The sequence below is a fragment of the Pholcus phalangioides genome, unplaced genomic scaffold (genome assembly GCF_987345545.1).
Source record: "Pholcus phalangioides strain wild (caught in Gottingen) unplaced genomic scaffold, Ppha-v1.0 ptg000008l_1, whole genome shotgun sequence".
Classification (NCBI taxonomy): domain Eukaryota; kingdom Metazoa; phylum Arthropoda; class Arachnida; order Araneae; family Pholcidae; genus Pholcus; species Pholcus phalangioides.
This window is the reverse complement of record NW_028301601.1, coordinates 51,313,655-51,332,856: the sequence shown is the minus strand read 5'-3', so window position 1 is coordinate 51,332,856 and position 19,202 is coordinate 51,313,655. Positions and strand designations below refer to the sequence as shown.

Genomic DNA, 19,202 nt, shown 5'->3' with positions numbered 1-19,202 from the left:
TCGTCTCAAGCCACAGGGCTAGAACCCTGTCAGTCCCCCCCTTATGGGGAGTGGGGGAGGCCATGTTTAGGCTAATAGCTGCATGAGATCTGTACCTACCAGGCATGTTCAACCTGTTCATTGCGAGCACCACAGTGCCCCTCAATGAAGCACCCACGAGTGCATGTACGCAAACTATAAGCGGATACAAAATACTTTAATGTCAGAGGGGTGAACCATTGAGGGTATGTGTCAGGGCGGAAAATAGTTGCCTGATCAGCCGGAGCAAGCACGTGTTTTTGCCTCCACTTGTGATGTTGAAGAAGCGGTTAAAAAGTGATATTTTAGTCCCCACTGTGGTCCGGCGACTGGGGCACCATTCCCGCCTACCCCCTCCTCCAGTTTCGGCCGCCTTGTAGTGTAAATGGTGAATAAACGGGGTTAGGCATTGAATTCACTTTCCTTAAATCAAAATACCGATATTCTGTTCCATAAATGTGACTCAAGTAATAAGAATGCATGTATCACACAAATCTGATTCAGTGTAATCTCATGGGCATCTCAGGAACACCATGTCCAGCTCCACCCTCCCGCCTATGACTATAATACAACTATTTCACTGAAAGGGGGGGGTGATCGCCCCCTTCTGTATTCGCTTATGCCGTGCACCCTCATCCAATATCTCATTCAATGACTATCATTATGGTGATTTGAGCTAGTGGTCCCCCTACGTTATACATGCTCAAACCATGGCCAGCTGGCTAAATGTAGCCCCTCGAAGTCCTTTGATATGGCCCGCTCTATCTCAACCTAATTTTGTAAGAATGAAATAAGCAGCACATTCCAAGATCACTTAAGTGCCCGAGGGGGCATTCACACATAATTTAAGTTACCTAGGGTGCTGTTGCAGCTCACTCAAGTTCCCCGTGGCACATTTTCGTTTCAATTAAAAGGTCAGCGGCACAGCCAAAGATCACTTAAGTGACTCGCGGTACATTTACAGATCACCTAAATGGTTCGCGGTACATATCCAGATCCAGTGACCCGCGGTGCATCTACAAATTCACATAAGCAGCCCGCAGTATATTTCCAGATCCAGTGACCCGCGACACATTTTGTAACCAATGAAATGGCCCACACTCTCCAAAATGTTGAGCACCCTTGCCCTATACTTTATAACCTAGAGCCAGGTACGCTAGGCCGAGATCTTCGGTGGTACATCGTATTGTACCATTGTATTCAGCATAAACGGATTCATTCTCCTCAAACCATCGAGGGTGTATAGTGAACGGAACGGAATTAGGTGTCCGACTCACCCTTTTGCCTATGCCAATGATACAATATTTTCACTGTCCTTTCCTTCCCCCCCCCCGTATCCACCCAGCATGGTAGTGATTCTCAAACTTTAGTCCCCAGCAGCTCTCTTTCCTCTATCGTCAACGTGTTTGTCCGCGGCTCTCCAACCGCGACACCTCGACGAAGTTTGGTGACGTCCCTAGGAGCCGCGACGCGCACTTTGATAGTCACTGGCCTATGGTATTCAGTTGAGTCGATAACGCCTATAACGTTCCCATGTTTTCCGTTTTCCCTCTTAGTACGATTGATTTTCGTGGCCTCATATCTAAAGTAATTATTATTAAGATTTCACATTTAAAGCGTTTTCTCGTTTACAACGTTTTTTTCATAACTTTAAAAAAAAAAAACGTTACAACGGGATTCACTAAAAAATGTGAAATACATTGACTACTTTTCCACGAGCTTCAAAAGTGTTGTCTGTTAACCAGAAGTGTCTGCTGTGTGTGAAGTGGGGGAGTGTTCGTTATTGGAAGTGTCGTCTGAAGATAAGGGAGTGTCCGTTATTGGAGGTTCAAATGTAGTGAGTTTGATGCCGCTATTTTCAGTGATCATGCCATCTCGCTCATGTGATTTCCCGCTTATTAATCTGTTCTGTTTGAATTTGTAGCCGATTCTGTAGGGGGAGGTGGAAGGCTCCCGGACAAAGCTGGTTCGGCTGCGACGGTCGCCACCTTTCCAGCATCTACAGCAGCATCATCAGGCCAATTTGACAAACATGCCAGGCAACAGCAGCAACACCAAACAACGAGCGGAGATGGCGACCGTAATTATTACTTCCCGTGCGCCATCATGACGAGGGCCAACGAGTACGTGTTCCCGCCTGCGCCCGAGAGGATGGGAGGACTCGGGAACTTCGATACGTACGAGGACAACCGCGGCGCTGCGGAGGAAACCCCGAATCCTGTCCACAGGCTCCCTCCTAATGTCCACGAGATGATTCAAGAGATGGCCGCCGCCGTCGCCATGTCAAAGGACACTTAGCTGGACAAGAATGAACAGACCGAATCGGTCATCGGTGTCCAAGAAAAAAAAAAAGACTTCAGAATATGTATATTTTCACTGCTTAATTAAGAGAGAAAGATAGTCACGTGTAAACATTCATGGCCATTAAAAATTCACTGATTTAGGAGCTCCTCTTATCCTTGATCGTTATCAATTGTGCCAGAATCCTCGGGGGGGGGGGGCAAGGGCTGTATTTCAGAAAAAATCAAAAGTTGAAAGGGAAAATTATAGAAGATTGTGATACACATACTTGTGTGAGCGACCATGATATAGAAGGAGGGATCCTTGCTATACCATCTGTGACCAAAAAGTCTCTTTATGTGCTCATTGAACAATGCCGTACACATGCCCCACAAGGTAGGATCCGGAAATTTTGCCTCCAGTACGTTTCGTCCGTGGAAATCTCTGATCGTACGTGACTGACTGTGTGAGTAACCAAGTGTTAGGTGCGTGACCGTTATAAATGGGGGAGTGACAGTAAGAGTGAGTGAGTGACCGTATAAATGACCACGTGAGTGACCGTATAAATGACCACGTGAGTGACCGTATGAGTGAGTGAGTGACCGTATGAGTGAGTGAGTGACCGTATAAATGACCACGTGAGTGACCGTATGAGTGAATGAGTGTGAGAGACCGTATGAGTGAGTGAGTGTTAGGGACCATATATGAGAGTGTGAGTGACTGTATGGTTGAGTGAGTATCTAGGAAGAATGTGACTGAGTGACTGCATGGTCACTTACTTCGTCACTCATGATCACGTGCTTGGCCACTCATGATCACGTGCTTGGCCACTCATACAGTCACTCACTTAATCACTCATGTCACTCATACGGTCAAGGCAGGCGAAATGCCAGGGTGAAATGTGCAAGATAAATCCATCTCACTTGATCACTCATATGGTCACTGTCATGGGCACTCACCCACTCACTTGGTCATATTCACATGGCCACTCACTTGATTGCCCATACGGTCAGGGCAGGCGAAACGTCCGAAGTGAAATGTCAGGGACAAAGTTTCTGTAAATCCCACAACGGTGGGACTGACAGGGTTCAACATGGCCCTAGACGATTCTTACCCTTTTTTGTTTTTTCGTACTATATTCTCACTAATTCTCGCACTAATTCTTTATAGAGGGAGGGCCCAAAGATCCCAGCCCTAGGGCGCTGTTGCGGGACCTTGAGACCACGACCGTACAATTGAAGTGAGGTATTTTGTGAGGTATGGTTAAGAATACTTTCAAGTGCCTACCCACTGAGATTCTTAAACAGTGGGTTGCGACCCAAACTGGGGTCGTAAGAGCCTCTGAGATGGGTCATTCAAATCCCCTAACAGTCAGGGGATCTAGAGCTATGGATCACGACCCAAATCTGATTCGCAGGGGGGCTTCCTAGATGAGTCGTACAAATCCACTTACAGTTTTGCATAAATGTGCTTATTGGGGCGCGGTAGCCCAAGTCGATAAGATACTTGCCTAAAGTACCAAAGGATGTTTAGAGGTGTCGCGAGTTCGATACCCGATTCGCCCTTGTCAGAAAACTTTCCTGACACAGGTGACATGACCCGCAGAAAAAAGTGCTACCGCAAGGAGCCCCCCATCGAGGGGTTAGCGCACCAAGCTCTCGATGAGTATAAAAAACAAGCCTGCCGTTCGGAATCGGCAATAAATTGTAGGTCCCGGTCTAATTAGCCCTCGTGCGCAGAAAATGACCGTGGTGTGACAAAAATGATCAATGTTCAAATGTGCTTATTGCGTCACTGGTTGCACTGATTTCAACAAAACAGTGTAATGGATCGCGAAGCTGATCTTGCTATTGATTTTGGGTCGCGACTGAAGAAAGGTTAAGAACCCCTGACCTACCAACAGAAATGTTGGTCTCATTCGATTCCTTAAATCGGGATTCGACCGTCAAATCTTTTCTGATGATGATGGTGATGACGACGACAGGCCTGTCTTAAAAAGCATCATAGTCCTCTGGGAAAAGATGTTTCTGAGGTCCCCCTACCTAGCTAGTAGTGCCTACCTACCGATTCACAAGCTTACTCTCGAAAGTTTCAACCAGATCTTATTTTCATGAAGCCCCTGGGCGTTGCCCAGGTCCCAGCCCATGAGACCAGGGCTTGTTTGTTGAATGGGCAAACATGATACATGCCATGGGCCTAACTATTTTAAGGGGCCCCAAAACTGGTTGGCTTTCGTATTTTATATATATAGGCACAGCCCACGCGCCCTCTTCCCTCGTCCTGTGTATGCTTCTGCCTCATAAGGAGGTCGTCAACAATTGACGTTTACTGAGGTATGACTTAAGGCGGATACACACTACTATGACGTGACGTGTAACCACGTGACGTCAGATGGCGTGGGATCATATCAGACATTATGCAGTGTGCCCACTGGTATGATGCATTAAGACCGAAACACACTCCGATGTCGAATTTGTGAAACCTTATTCGTGAAAATTCTGTGGCGTACAAATTATTTCCCACGTCACAGAATTTCCACGAATCAGAATTCACAACATCTCTGACATGACGTGAAATCACGCCACGTCAGTTTGGTGTGTTCCAGCCTTTACACCATCAGTCGAAGTGTAGCCGTTGTGTGCGTTGGTCGTGATACCTACTATTGTTTTGAGAACTTCTACTATTTTGATTTTTCTCAAAATGAAGATTTATTGACAAAAGCCGCGGTTACTCTACAGAAGTTTTTGAAAATTTCTTTCATCAAACTTAAATGTAATTTTCAAGTTCTGTAAAGTATTTATTATCAAACTTTTATAGTGTAATTCTGGCCGTACACTACTTGAACCTGTCCATGCGGAACTCACGTTAGATAATTAATAATATGGTACAGCTTTTTCGATGTGAGCTGAACATAAGACGGCCCCATCTGCTCCTTCTTTCACTAAATTTTTGTTTATAGTCAAAAGAAAGACCCAAAGAGAGAGAGACCCAAAGTGATAAAAAATACCAAAGTCAAACAACCACAAACACTCCCTCCTCTCTCTCTCTCTTTACAATCTACGAATTCTAAAATTCGCGTCTGCTTGCGGCGACTATTGACATGTAACGTCTATAGAACTGATAGAAGTGACAGCTGTCGGGTTGATAACCAACCCTCTTGGTACCAGAGAGAGTTCGTTTGGTGCTATGCAGTAGACCTTTCTTTTTTAACCATCCTGGTAGAGGCCCTCTGTTAGCTCTCCATTAACTACATTTATTTAAAATCACAGGGAAAGGGCCCTTAATTGCCGAAATATTAATCACGTAAGGCAGTGGCGGCATTTTTCTATCGCTTAAATTATCAATCGTTAAGCCAACAACCATTTTATCCTTTTACCGATTTTTTCATAAAACCTTCCCAGCGTCATACATGCACATACACATTTACACATACGTTACTCCCTTGTCTTTCTCTTCATCAGGGGGACGCAAGGGCCCCCAGCCTGTACGGGGATAGATGGCCCGCTTTAAGGGCCAGGCATCCCCCCTTAAAATTCTAATTTTGGTTCTGGTCTGGAAAAGTGCTTTCCAAGTGGCCCACCTCGGCTGTTCTTTCGTCTGCATTCTTCAATCTGTGCTCTTCGGCCGAGAATCGTACTTTGGCTGCCATTTTGTACACTAAAAAAGAGGAAACAGAGAGAAAGGTTAAACACAAATACTCAAAGATAATACTCAAAGACGAATTTTGTCCATTTCTTTGGGGGGGGGGGGTTAAGCCGATTTCCGTCGTTGTTTCGGTTGGTTTAATGATATTTAATATTTATTGGTCGTTATATTGCAGCGTTTCCCAACCTTTTTGATATCTTCGACCCTCTTGTGTTAAACGTCAATTTCGAGATGCAAGTCCCCAATAAAATTCAAAATCATAGACGCTGGAACCTGGGGACTGTAGCTATATATGAGACTCCCCCCCCCCCCCAAATAAATTTTATGAGGAGGCTGAGCTCCCCCCCCCCCCCACCAATAATTGATTAATGTACAATGCAATGCACCATTTCGCCTCTTTCGCATATGGGGTTGATATATACGGGAAGAAAAAATGATTTCCATCCCCCCCCTCAATGTTTTCTACATGTCGGCGCCTCTGTCTAAAATGAATGGTTTTTGATAATTCGCATATAAAAAAAAATAAGTACTAATGTACAGTTTTACATAAGTAAATGTGTTATTCATGCAATGATGAGAGGTTAAAAAACAGTTATATTAGATAAAAAATAATATTGCAGTACCAACCGTCTTGGTGAGGTTGATAAATTTGTCACTTTTACGGGCGAATAAGCATAACACCCAAGCGTCGTTGGTGAATTTGATAAAAATATTAAAAAACAATCATCACTTTTACAGGAGATTATGCATAATGACCAAGTGCCGCTGGTAATTTGAGAAATACTTGGAATATATCACCTTTTTCTGTGATTATGCACAGGGCCGTCTTAAGAGGATCATGGGGCCCGGGTCGAGTGGGTTTTCGGAGTCCCTACCTGGCAAATTCTATAAAATTTTAACCGGATCTCATTTTTGTGAGGCCCCCCTCTCCTCTTGAGGCTCCCGGCCGTGCTCGGGTGAGCCCATGCGTTAAGACGGCACTGATTATGCATAATACCCTAGTGTAGTTGGGGAATTTTATAAGTATGAAAAAAAATTCCAAATGAGTCAAGTATGTCTGATGAATATAGTCGGACCCCGATATAATAACAAATTTGACGATCGTACTCCGATGTAATGGTAACTAATTTTACGATCCCGATATAATGATAATAAATTTTATTATCGTGCTCCGATATAATGATACAATGCATGGTGAATTATTATGCATATCTTATAGTACGTTTTATCATGTTTACCAACGACGCGACGCATGGTTATTTGTATATCTCCAGTAAAAGCTATAATTTTTATTAGTTATTAAATTTACCAATGATGCTTGGGTACTATGCATAATCACCGGTAAAAGTGATAAATTTAGGGCAATTTGTCAAACTCACCAAGACGATTAGTTAAGTCCATAATAACCAGTTATTATGTATAATAACCGCATATATAAAATTTATCGTAACATATATGTTTATTTATCTCATATTCAGATACATTGCTTAATTTTACAATTTCAAAGACTAAATAAATAATTTGTTTACTGACCTGAACGTACCTACAGAAGACTCATTGGTGGAACTTTATATCACACGCATTAACGTGCGGTAACACACGCCACGTCAGTGTAGTGTGTATCCATCTTTAGAGCGTGTTGAAGTATCTGCAGCATGGGCACCGGGACTTGGGGGAGGGGGCACTGAGATTTCACCCCACCCCTGCTGCCTCCCAATAATTAATGAATATACAATTCTATGCATCCCTACCCCCCCTTACTATATACGGGATAACTACAACTATCAATTCCCCCCTCCCCCAAATGTTCTTTATGTCGGTGTCTACTCGTGGTCCTTCTACAATGAACACCTCGTGATAGATAGATGGGTATGGTTCTCGTGGTCCCTCTGCAACGAACACCCGATGATCGGTTTTCGTGGTCTTAAGTGCCGGACCTTGGTGGGCTGAGACTATTTCAGCCTTGGGCCCCAATAATTCATGAATATACAATGCAGTCAAATTCACGAAAAATCCAACTACAGTCGAATCCCGTTTTAACGAATTCCGTTATAGCGAAAATCTCGTTTTAACGAACACTTTTCCAATCCCCCAGAGAAGTTTACGTAGGGACATTTTTATATAACCTGGAATTCCTTTATAGCGAAATTTCGTTATAACGAAGTGATTTCACCGGTCTCTTGGAGTTCGTTATAACGGGATTCGACTGTACTTTTCATTTTTCTGAGGCCCCTCTTCTCTCAAGGTATGCCCGGGGGATACACGCGTTAAAACGGAACTGCCTTTTATTTGGTTTGTAAAAAAAGTTAATGCCATGCAATATAAAATTGATCTTAAGTGTCTAAGTGTGTGTTCAATACTTTTCGTAATATACGCCTTTCAGATCGGGTGATTCTTTTTGAAACACCCTGTAATACGTTTGTCTCAGGGTACCATAGGTCTTTCAGCTTTCCACGAGGGTCGTCTATAACGGGCGGCACATGAAGTTTTGCACCCGGGTGACATGTAAGCTCAAGGAGCCACCCCTGCAAATTACCGTGAGTGCCGAGCACCCTCCGACGCTACTTGAGTAGAAAAACGTTGCGGTACCAGAACCCCTCCAAGAGATAAATAATGATCTGCGTAAGCTTTAGAGAGTAGGCGCTATATATGATAAAATGTACGTATATAAACCTTCAAGTATTATTTTTTTAGGATCAGTAATCGAATTCATTTTTTTGATGTTATCTTATTAGATGGCCGTTATATCTGGGAATGTTGATTCATTTCTTGGAAAGCATTCTTATGGGAACCGCAGCGAGACGACGACCGTTGGAGCAAGACGTGGAAAAAGGAAAAAAAAAGCTCTCACAAAACGGACGATTCATGATCTCGGTCTGTTTTCGGAATGAGTCAGCCTGAAATCAATCGAGGAGCGAACAAATTTATGTTACGTTTCTCCTCGTGCAAGAATCTTCTCGTAGGCGTTTTCGGCGGTTTGTGGCCTGCGGCTCGAAAAGAAACCGTTGGGTGAACGCCTACGGTTTTCTTCTTCTTTCTTCTGTGATCTTTCATCATCAGTCCGTTTTCGTTAGAGAGAATCTGCATTTTCGTTCCACTTTTTTTTTTCTCGGAGTCGATGCTCTCTTAAACAGTGGTCCTCAACGGATGACCCGCGTTCCACATTTGGCCGTCGGCGCCTCTTTTTCCGTGCCCCTCCGATCATTTTTTCGGAAAACGGTTAAAAACGTTGAGAAACGCTTAATCCTTGAACTAATGAGAGAAATAATTCCTGGATAAATAAAAGAAATAATTTTCTAGAATAAATGAAAGAAATAATTTTCTAGAATAAATGAAAGAAATAATTTTCTAGAATAAATGAAAGAAATAATTTTCTAGAATAAATGAAAGAAATAATTTTCTAGAATAAATGAAAGAAATAATTTTCTAGAATAAATGAAAGAAATAATTTTCTAGAATAAATGAAAGAAATAATTTTCTAGAATAAATGAAAGAAATAATTTTCTAGAATAAATGAAAGAGAAATCATTCCAGAATAAACAGGGCATTTTTCAAGTGCAATAAGCGAATAATATTTTGGTGATAAAAAATCGCCTCTCCCCTTCAGTTGGCACCCTAAAAAATCGTTCCCATTCAGTTAGCGCCCTAAAAAGTCGGGCTTTCCCAGTTGGTACTTTCTGCGGCCGCGTAGCTCACAGGATTCAAGATCCGGCCCTAAGGATAAATGAGATAAATAATCTTGGAACAAATTTTGATGAAAATCAGAAGTAGTGAAAGAAAGAATTCCAGAATTGATGAAAATTCAGAATTACTGAAAGAAATAATTTTTGAAACAAAGAATTTCAGAAATAAGTGGGAAAAAAACAGCTTATACACATAATAAAAGAGTAATTGCATAATTATCGAAACAAATTATTTCAAGATATATTGAGAAGAGAAATAATTTCAGAATTACCGAAATAAATAATTAAAGAACCATTTAATGTGATTCCACACTAGTGCTAATCTCAGAATTAATTAATTTTATTGGTAATTAACAAAAAATATTTTTCAAAATTTAGTGAAAAAATTATTTAAGAACTAATCGAAATTGATAATTAGTAAAATAAATAATTTCAGAATACATAAAAGTCTTCAATTATTTATGTGTCTATTTACCTTGGGCCCCCACTGCCCCGCCCCCCCCCCTTCTATTAAGATGTCAATTGCATGAGTCGATGGGAAGTTTCGTGGAAAGTACCAATTTTGCTGGCCGTGTTTGAAAGGTTTAAGTCAGAGGTCGTCAATCTCTTCTCAGTCGCAAGCACTGCCTATACTTATCATTAAAAGAACAGCCCCCCTCACAGCGAGTTCGACATACGAATGCACGAAATCAGGATCATTTCAATCTTTGAATGTCGCTGGTTGGAACAATAACACATAGTCATCGCGGGGACTCTGGGAGGTTTCAGGGAGCACCGTGGTGCTCGCGAACAATGGGTTGAAGGTGTCTGGTTTAAGAGAGAAAAAAGATGCCTGAATTATAACGATGTCTGATTATTAGGGATAAGTAATTATCGCATTTACGAAATGAATGCGATTAATACGAAACTTGGGAATTTTGACGGAATAAATGCAAAATTTTTATTTTTACTACTTTTCGTAAAATCTCGATAATTTGCACTTTTTTCAGTGCGAAAATTGGTCGTAATTTTGCCTAGTACTTATGCCGTGTTAAATCCTATTATGTGCTTAAAAGAGAGCCAATATTTCTTTTGTATAAACTAGATTGCATTTTTGTAAGGCTATTATTTTCCAAAATATGCGCCTGTATCAGGGAACTTCAGTTTTGAAATTGAAATTCTACCTCGTGAAATAGAAGTTTACGAACAAAATGAATTTTCATTCCTTTCAACAGTTTTTAATACGAAAATTCTGAAATTTTCATTAGTTTGCGGAATTGTTCATTCGTTTAAAATTACATGAATTTTCATCAATTTCTGTGTAATTTACATTTAATCGTGCGTTAAAATTTCTTTGTATGGATCAGCATTCCCGTACAGTATATTCTGAGATAATAGATGCCGCTTCCATCCCCCACAAAATCTAAAAAATCGGGGCAAAGGGTGGGTCCTAAACATATTTGGTGCCTAGAAATTGTTGAGACGCACCTGGCTCCGTGTCTGGTAAGTCAATAGTTCTGAAACTTTTATCACACGCTGCTCTCTTGAAAAATACATGGTATATTTGCGGTTCCCCAGAATAGTTTGGTATGTTTGGTAGATATTTTCCTATTTCCAGCTCGCTTGGATGCATCGTGACAAAGATTGGAGATGGACCTAAGACCCGCTACTCACGCTTTGAGAAACACTGCCTTTCACACAAAAACGTTTCACTAATATTCATCATCTCCATCATGTTGGATCAGTGTTGCCCAAAGTGGGCAATTTCGCCCACTGAAGGGAGGTGATGGAATGGTCCGGGGGGAAGTTAGAAGCTTCTAGTATAACGGTTAGGGGGCGAAGAGAAAAAAAAAATTCTGAAGAAGGGGGTGAGGGAACAAAAAGTTTGGGAACCTCTGCGTTGTAAACTTTTTTTTTTATAGAATACATCAATTTTCCTTTGCAGATTCACCGTGGATGTTAACCCCTTTAGGAACAGGCTTTTGGCAACGAATTTAGACAATGTGCAGTTCAACTAACAATGATATAGGAGAGAGAGATATCTCAAAAATTCAAATTATCGTTAATACATGGGAAATGAAGTGAAAAGATTTTTCTGAGAATCAGGTTTTCTATTCTTTTTCCCTATCCCAGAAACCTTTCTCTCATATATGTAACATGTACTATATTTTTCAAACCATAGGGGGGGGGGAAATAAGGCCAAATTAATGCTGAGGTGAAGGAAAATAAAAATAAAGAAAACAGAGAGTGAGAGAGAGAGTTTTCTAGTTTTCAGGATTGCCAATAAAGAGTCTCAAAAGAAGGGAAAGTTCGAATCGCGCTACCCTCCACGCAGAGCCGAGATATCTCACCCCTGTACGCTGAAGGGTTAAGAATTTTATTTCCTGCCGAGAGAGAGAGAGATCGACAGTGTCCTGTTGACATCTGGTAATATTTGCGAAAGCCTGCTTCATGGGGCCCGCACATCCTGCCACCGGGACCCATAGACTGGGATCTTTCGCGGGCCCACAGGCCAGATTTTTCTTGGGGCTCTCTATCTATAGTGAGTGAATTTATAGTGGGACAAAAAACAAAAAAATTATAAGTGATAGAATCGTCCCGGGCGCTTGGGCTGGATCTCTATCACCTTCCCCCCCCCCTCGTTTAGCGACGGGCATGGCTTTGGAGCATCTTGAAGATCCGGATCATGCTTAGGTGCGTCTCATGCGTTAAAACCCTGATTAACGGTATAAAAAATCCGGAATTGATAAAAATTGTATTCATTACCGTGAGTCACAATACAAATACAGAGCGCGGGACAAGTCAACACTTGGCCAAGTGCAGCCGCACCTGCCACACACCAGTGCCGTCTTAACGAATGGGCTCACCCGGGCACGGTCCTCACAAAAATGAGATTTGGTTGAAATTTTTTAGAATTCACCTGGTAGGGCCTCAGAAAAACCACTTGGCCCGGGGGCCCATGATGCTCTTAAGACGGCCCTGCCACACCCCCCCCCCCCTAACTTCCCCAGGACAGTTCTGGGTGTAAGCGTAAGGTGACCCTATTTCACCGAGAAAACTACGAAAAATCAGAATAGTAAATAGAAGGAATGGAATTTATATGACGAAATTAGCGCCTTATTTCACGATTGGCAATTTTTTCTAGTGAGAATTGGCAATGTTCAATATTTAGGATCTTTCCTCCCCATGGAGGAAAGAATACCCCCTCCCCTCTCCCATGTTTCTCTGGACAAAATATGGTCAATGCATCCACAGTTTCATCAGTCATCTTTTAATTGCTTTTGTTTTTTTTGTTTGTATTCAAAACGCGGCCAATCAAAACAATTGTCTTCTTTCCGCAGACAGCCGCTTTCTAAATGATAAATCATCTCTGATTGATCGGATCGTGAGAGCCGCCGCGGAGGGATACACGGCGCGTCGTTAGAAAGGCGGGAATTTGAACCGCCAACCAATCATTCGGAGGCCGCCATATTGCCTGTGCTTTTCCCGCTCTTATAAATGTTATTGTGCGTTCGAACTGTTTGCTGTTGGGAATCTCACCCCTGAAAGGATCCGTTGACATTTCTCTCGCTCTTTGTATTTGAGATAACAATCGCACTTGGGAAAGGTAAAAAAGAAATCTTATCTCCATTTTATCTTTTTCTGTTATTTCCTATTATTGGAATGATTATTTTTTTTTTGTAATGCCAAATTTTTATCTCAACTGAGATTAGATAACGCTTTTTTTTGTTCCCTTGTCAGTTGTTATTTTGACGTTGGATTGACAAATAGGTTTTTTCTGTGAGATAAGTCATAACGGATTGCATATTAAGCTCGTAAGTGTTAATATAAATCTAAAATTATCTTAAACATGTGATAATTATAAAAATAATTATTTCAATGGGATGATATTTATATATTCCCTTTACTTATGTAGCCCAGACTAAAGTGTGTATTGGTTTCCCTAAGCGTTTTATTGTGTTGAATAATTTCAAAATTGAATTAATTAATTAAATTTGTTATTGAATAAATTTTTAATTAAATAGAAATTGCTATTATATTTCCGATTATTATATTCTGTGGTCCTGGCATGATACTGAGTTGATATATTCCATTTATGATGGGAGGCTTGTACCGCCGCCCCCTCCCCCACGGGCAAATGGGGGCACATGCCGGGGGCCCATTCCAATGCCAAAATTGACATCTTGTTTGGGAATTTAAGTTTTTATGCTATAATTTGAATTTTTAAAGATACTGACATTTTTTAGGGGGTACACATGCCCCCCATGCAAAATGATTTTTCTGAGAGCGCCCCCCCCCCCATTTTCTTTTCCTGTCTAGAAATGATTGCCTATCGATCAACATGCTTACTCTCGAAAATTTGTACCAGACCTTATTTTGAGATTTCTCTGCACTTGGGGCATAAGGTTTCACTGTCCAGGCCTCACCTGCTTCGAAAAATGTCCCTTCTTGTTGCAGCCCTGATTTTATATATATCAGTAGGTATAGTGTGTGCCGGAGCAGAAGAAGCTTAAAATTCGTCCCTTTAACCTCTCCTTCAACATTACAAGGGGACGGGGTTTCAAAATATGTGCTTACCCCTCAGTGGCTCAATCATCTAGTTGCAGCTTTTTATAAAGGACCCCAAGAAAGTTTGCCTGAGGCTTGGACTCTTGAGGAACAGACAATATAGCCGGGTCCGGAGGTTGTAATCTTTTGTATCCCTGTATTGAAAAGACTGATATTTTTCCAGGCTGGAGTCCCCCATCCATGACTTACAAATGTATTTAAATTTTTCTAAGTTAGTTATTCAAGATACGTAGATCGGCTACGCAAACACTCTTTGTTATAGAATTATGGCTGATTCCGATGTAGGCAGAGCCACAACTATAAGGCGGAAGGATCTGGTGCAGCAGGAAAGAAATTTAGTTTGGAGGAAGGCAACTTGTATTTCAGGAGGGGGCAAGGTGATGGAACAATAGATTTAGCCATCTTATCCCTTTTCCTTCCAGTTATTTTCTCAAATTTTAGGCAGACTCGTCCCCACCCTCAATAAATTTTATGTATGGGGGTTCCCACAATAATATGCAATGCAGCACACCTCTCCCCCTCTCCTATAGTTTGCCCTGTATATCAGGGTTTAAGTTGCGGTCGAATTTTTCTGAAAATGCTAAAGAAAATCTTAGAATGCGAAATAAGTAGTAGCCATTTTTGCAAAAATTCATATAGGAGGTACAAAACTAGATGACATCCAACGATAAATCACTAGCATTGTAGCATTTTGTTAAATCTTCCCCCCCCCCATTTTCCCTTTTTTGCTAAAGGAATTTTTTTATCTAGCTTAAACCCCGCTGTATATACAGGGTCATTGGAACCTATTATATGTGGGCTGTGCCTAAAATTTGGTGCCCTTATTTGTTGTTTTCTGAGTTTCAATTGTGGCCCCAAGGCTAGGGCTGACAGGACCCCAGCCCAGGGGCAGGGGACAGTTCTTGTTTTTTCACATTAAAAACATGGGCCATTGATTGAGGTCACCTGAAATTTATCTGAAAAGCATACCTTTTCACAAAATACAAATTGACAAAACTATAAATTTAGTCTTTTTTCCCATTTATATTGAAAATTGTTTCGCTTCTTGTAAAATTACTTTTTTCTCTGGGATGACAAATCCAGGTCGCCATTGTAACTGAAAACTCTGTAGTGGCTCCTAACATTTTCTAAATAAAGTTTCTGAATTGGAGTATAAGGGTGGCTTAAAATTTGTGATTTTACTATATCGGGGCTTGACAAATAGAGAAGAAATCTAGGCGCTAACTTGGTATTTTATACAAGTCGGACATATTCACTTTTACCAAGCTAGTAATCGCCCGTATTACACAAATCCCAGGTGCCAGGATCGCTATGTTGGCTAGAAGATCTGAATTGGTTCCTAAAAACTTTTTTTTAATGTGGTTGTTGAATTGGAGTCCAAGGGTGATAAAATTTTCAGATTTCTCTACCCTACATCTTTTAACATGGGAAAAAGAAGGGAAAAAAAACAATTTGGGACTGTTTTCTTCAGAAAAATCTGTGCTTGGCTTCCTAGGAAATTGTCCTGGCACCTAAATGTTTTATCAGTTTCGTCATGCCTTGGTAATCATGCATAAAAAATTCTAGACAATACAAATTTTTCAATAGCCATGGCAACCTTGCACCTGGATTTGTCGGGTCTCGCATTACACTATGTCATGGGAAAATGTAAAAGAAAACATAAGTCTTTTTTTCTTGAGCAAAACAAGTGGGCCACACTTGGCTGCTGAGAAATTTGGCTGGTGCATACATGGTTTTTTTTCCCTTCAAGCCTAGTTACTTTTCACAAAAAACAAGACTGTTTTTTTTTACGCATTCTGTGTTGTAGGATTGTGGATGAAAAACTTCCTGCAGGAGAGTAGGGTCCCTAGACTGTGATCCTTTGCAGGCTGCGCACACGCACACACATATGCCCTGCTCAGTTTTCACGAGCTCTCTTTAGTGAATTCATAGTGTGAAAAACGGAAAATAATAAGATTCGCTGTGGGCTATCGCTTTATCAGTTCCATCCTGGTAGGAAACCGCATGTCCCCTATCCCAATATTTACCAACATCTCTGTAATACTTATAAAAAATATTTGGTTCAAGTAGAAAATTAGTACAACGAAAAAGTGGCAAAATTTATATTACCTTCAATAAATCTGCCTTTGCCCAGATCAGTAGGTGATCAAGAAAGTGACAGAACATGAGCAAGCATATGGACGACCCAAAGTGTGACCTACAAAGCACAGGACCAGGTCATTGAGTGACCTGGGATATACGCAAGCATGTGAATAACCTAGAGCATGTGTAAGATAAAAAGAGTGACATAGAGCCTGTGAGTGACCTAAACAGTGTGCAAGTACGGGAGTGAGATGAAAAATGAGTGACTTAGAGGCAGGAGTGGGAGGGGGCACAAGCAGGTTACAGCAAGGGTGGCAAATGTAAAAATGTAAATTTGAAGAAAGAGTAGTCAAGAAAATTAAATACAATACAAATACAACGCCACAACAGGCAAATTGCCCAACGAGGTGGCTGACTTAAGAACATCATGGATCCCCGAGCTATTTTTTGGAGGCCCTACCTACTACTGCTACAACACACATGCCCCCCCCCCCCGTAGACTCAATGCACCTCTGGATATGGGGTTATACACCCATGTTGTATTCAAGCCAAGTTTTTTTTTTTTTTTTTTTTTAGGAGCCAAGCATGGTTTTTTTTTCCTCAACATAATGTTTTGACTTTCTTGGGGTTTTGACTCATCCCTATGTGTAAAGACACACTTTTGTGAAACCAAAGCTTTGACATAAGACCAAACCATAGTCTCCAATTTATCAGGTGCATACAGAAAACTTTAGGTGCCAATAATTGTGTTTTTAAATTTGAATGGTCAATTCGGTTGTCATGGAGCACAAAAAATTTATTTCCTAATGAACTTTGTATTTAGCTTGGTAGAAAATGGCAAAATGCTTAAAGAAAAATACTGTTTTGAATTTGTATTTTAATATTTTCTTTACAATATTGTTGCAGGTATCGGGGAAAAAAACCTTTATCTTGATATCCAGTGTTTCGAAGTTCTTAGAGCAACGAACATGAGCATAGAAAACTCTGAAGCTGAAAAAGCAGCATGTAAGTCTCTTTAGTTTTCTGTTTAAAAATTTATATCTGGGGGTGTCGCGTGGTCCTATTTCACGTTGGAGTAGTGTGTAGTCGCCTAAGGGCTTGTGAAAAATTGGATTTTTAAATACTATTCCATAGGTACTTCAATTTTTTTTAATGACCTTTCAGGGATTCAAAATAGTCCTATCAACAGAGTAATATCAATCGTGATCACTGCTGTTATAATACAATTATTATGTAATTTCAGCCGACAAGATTCTTAATAAATTTTCAAGAGCAGTTTGAATATGAGGGGTGAAATACCCAAATGTATGTTGCAATGCTCTGAGTATTGAATGGCTACTACAGTGGTTCTCGCTTTTGTCAGCTGCAGCTGCCCAGAGTAGTTTATATGTGTATATATATGTGTGTGTGTGTGTGTGTGTGGCTATTTTCTCTTACAAAGGACCGCTTAAAGTATAAATAGGCACACAAATGAATATAATTTCCAGTGATTATAGCATATATTAGCAAAAATGTTTCATTGCGATGCCCCTCACAAAGGTTGTTGAGGAGTTGTGATACACACTTTGAGAAACACCAAGCTGCTGTATTTATTTAAAACTTGAAATTCTTTTTTTTATTGTGCTACTGAAGCGTTATGGCCGATTTATGTTTAATAGCCTCTTAGCAGTTTCGACTTAGAGTAGATTTTTACAAAGAATTTTTGATGCAAAGAATCTGAAGTTTTTACCTTGAAAACATCTTACCATAAACTGGATCACTTCATAACAGCAAAATTTTGTTATAAAGAAATTCCAGAATTTTTTTACAATTCCTATGTACACTTATCTGCGGGATTAGAGAAGTTTTCATTAAAACTGGTTTTTTTTAATATCAGTGCTTGTTAAAACAGGAATGATTAATATTATATTAATTCATAAGTAAAATAGTTTGAAGCTGAAATTGTTTTCATCTCCTAGAGAAGGGCTTGAACAAATCCCAGGTCAGTATTGCAACTATAAAATCAGTATTGGTGCCTAAAATTTTCTATACATAATTATTGTTATAAATGCAAATCTTCCAACATGAAAAGTGGTGATTAAGTTTCTGAAAAATCAAAAACATTATTTTGGACAGTTTTCTTGGAAGGAAAAATTAGACTGGGCTCCTCAGAAATTTGTCTGGCACCTAATTTTTTATTTTATCAATCCCTGCTCTAAAAAACATTCACCAAAAAGAATAGCCTAACTGAAAATTTTACATCTGGTAATTACGCTGCTTCTTCCAGCCTGGCATTGTAGCAGAGTCCAGAACACTCCTGTGTCTGTTGAATCAAAAGAAGGGGGAATTGGATACATATCATTGAGCGAATGCATTTCCTGACAATTGGATATTGTTGCAATTAACATATTGAGGTGATAACAAATGAGGTTGGATTGGGAGAGTTGTTGAAAAGTTCCATGATTTCATTAACAGGGAAGAATGTGTTACAAGGTTCTACTAGGTCTGGGAAAAAAAATTTGTTAAAAGAAGTCGGAAATTAGCCCATTTTTTGTTCTAAAACTTGGAAACGTCTGACAATTGATCTGGAAAATCGTCAAGATTGTCATCTGATCAAAAGTTATAAAGAAAATCAAATCTTCCTCAAAAAGGAAAATTGAGAATGTAAGTTGCGATCAAATGAAATTGTTGATAATTATAATCCGTAAATCCTGCAATGGAATGAAAAAACAGTAACAACTGCCGAGATAAACAAGGATTTCGTAAGTCTATGCAGAAGAGCATATTGCTGCAACCTTATCATAACCGTGCATCGTAGAAAAAGCCATTCGTAAAAATTATCGGGAAATCTCAGTTGCAATAATTTTGTAATTTGACGAAGCAATGTGTATATTATTTTCCATGTGGGTATTTTAAATTTGAAAACAAACGGTAAGAAAAAATTGTTTTTAATCTGGAATGGGAGAA

At 40.3% G+C, this 19,202-nt stretch overlaps 1 protein-coding gene across 4 annotated transcripts in view; it reads left to right on the top strand.

Moving 5' to 3' along the window:
- Nucleotides 1-13,128: 13,128 nt before the first annotated feature.
- LOC149084467 (uncharacterized) overlaps nucleotides 13,129-19,202 on the top strand; it is a 34,782-nt gene continuing 28,708 nt past the window's right edge. For 2 of the 4 annotated variants that reach the window (XM_089234885.1, XM_089234882.1), the window contains exons 1-3: nucleotides 13,129-13,212; nucleotides 13,347-13,420; nucleotides 17,163-17,261. In XM_089234885.1, coding sequence (XP_089091011.1) covers nucleotides 17,225-17,261 — 37 coding nt within the window. In that variant the 5' untranslated portion in view covers nucleotides 13,129-13,212; nucleotides 13,347-13,420; nucleotides 17,163-17,224. The remainder of the gene's footprint in view (nucleotides 13,213-13,346; nucleotides 13,421-17,162; nucleotides 17,262-19,202) is intronic. The other 2 variants (XM_089234884.1, XM_089234881.1) reach the window with 1 other exon arrangement.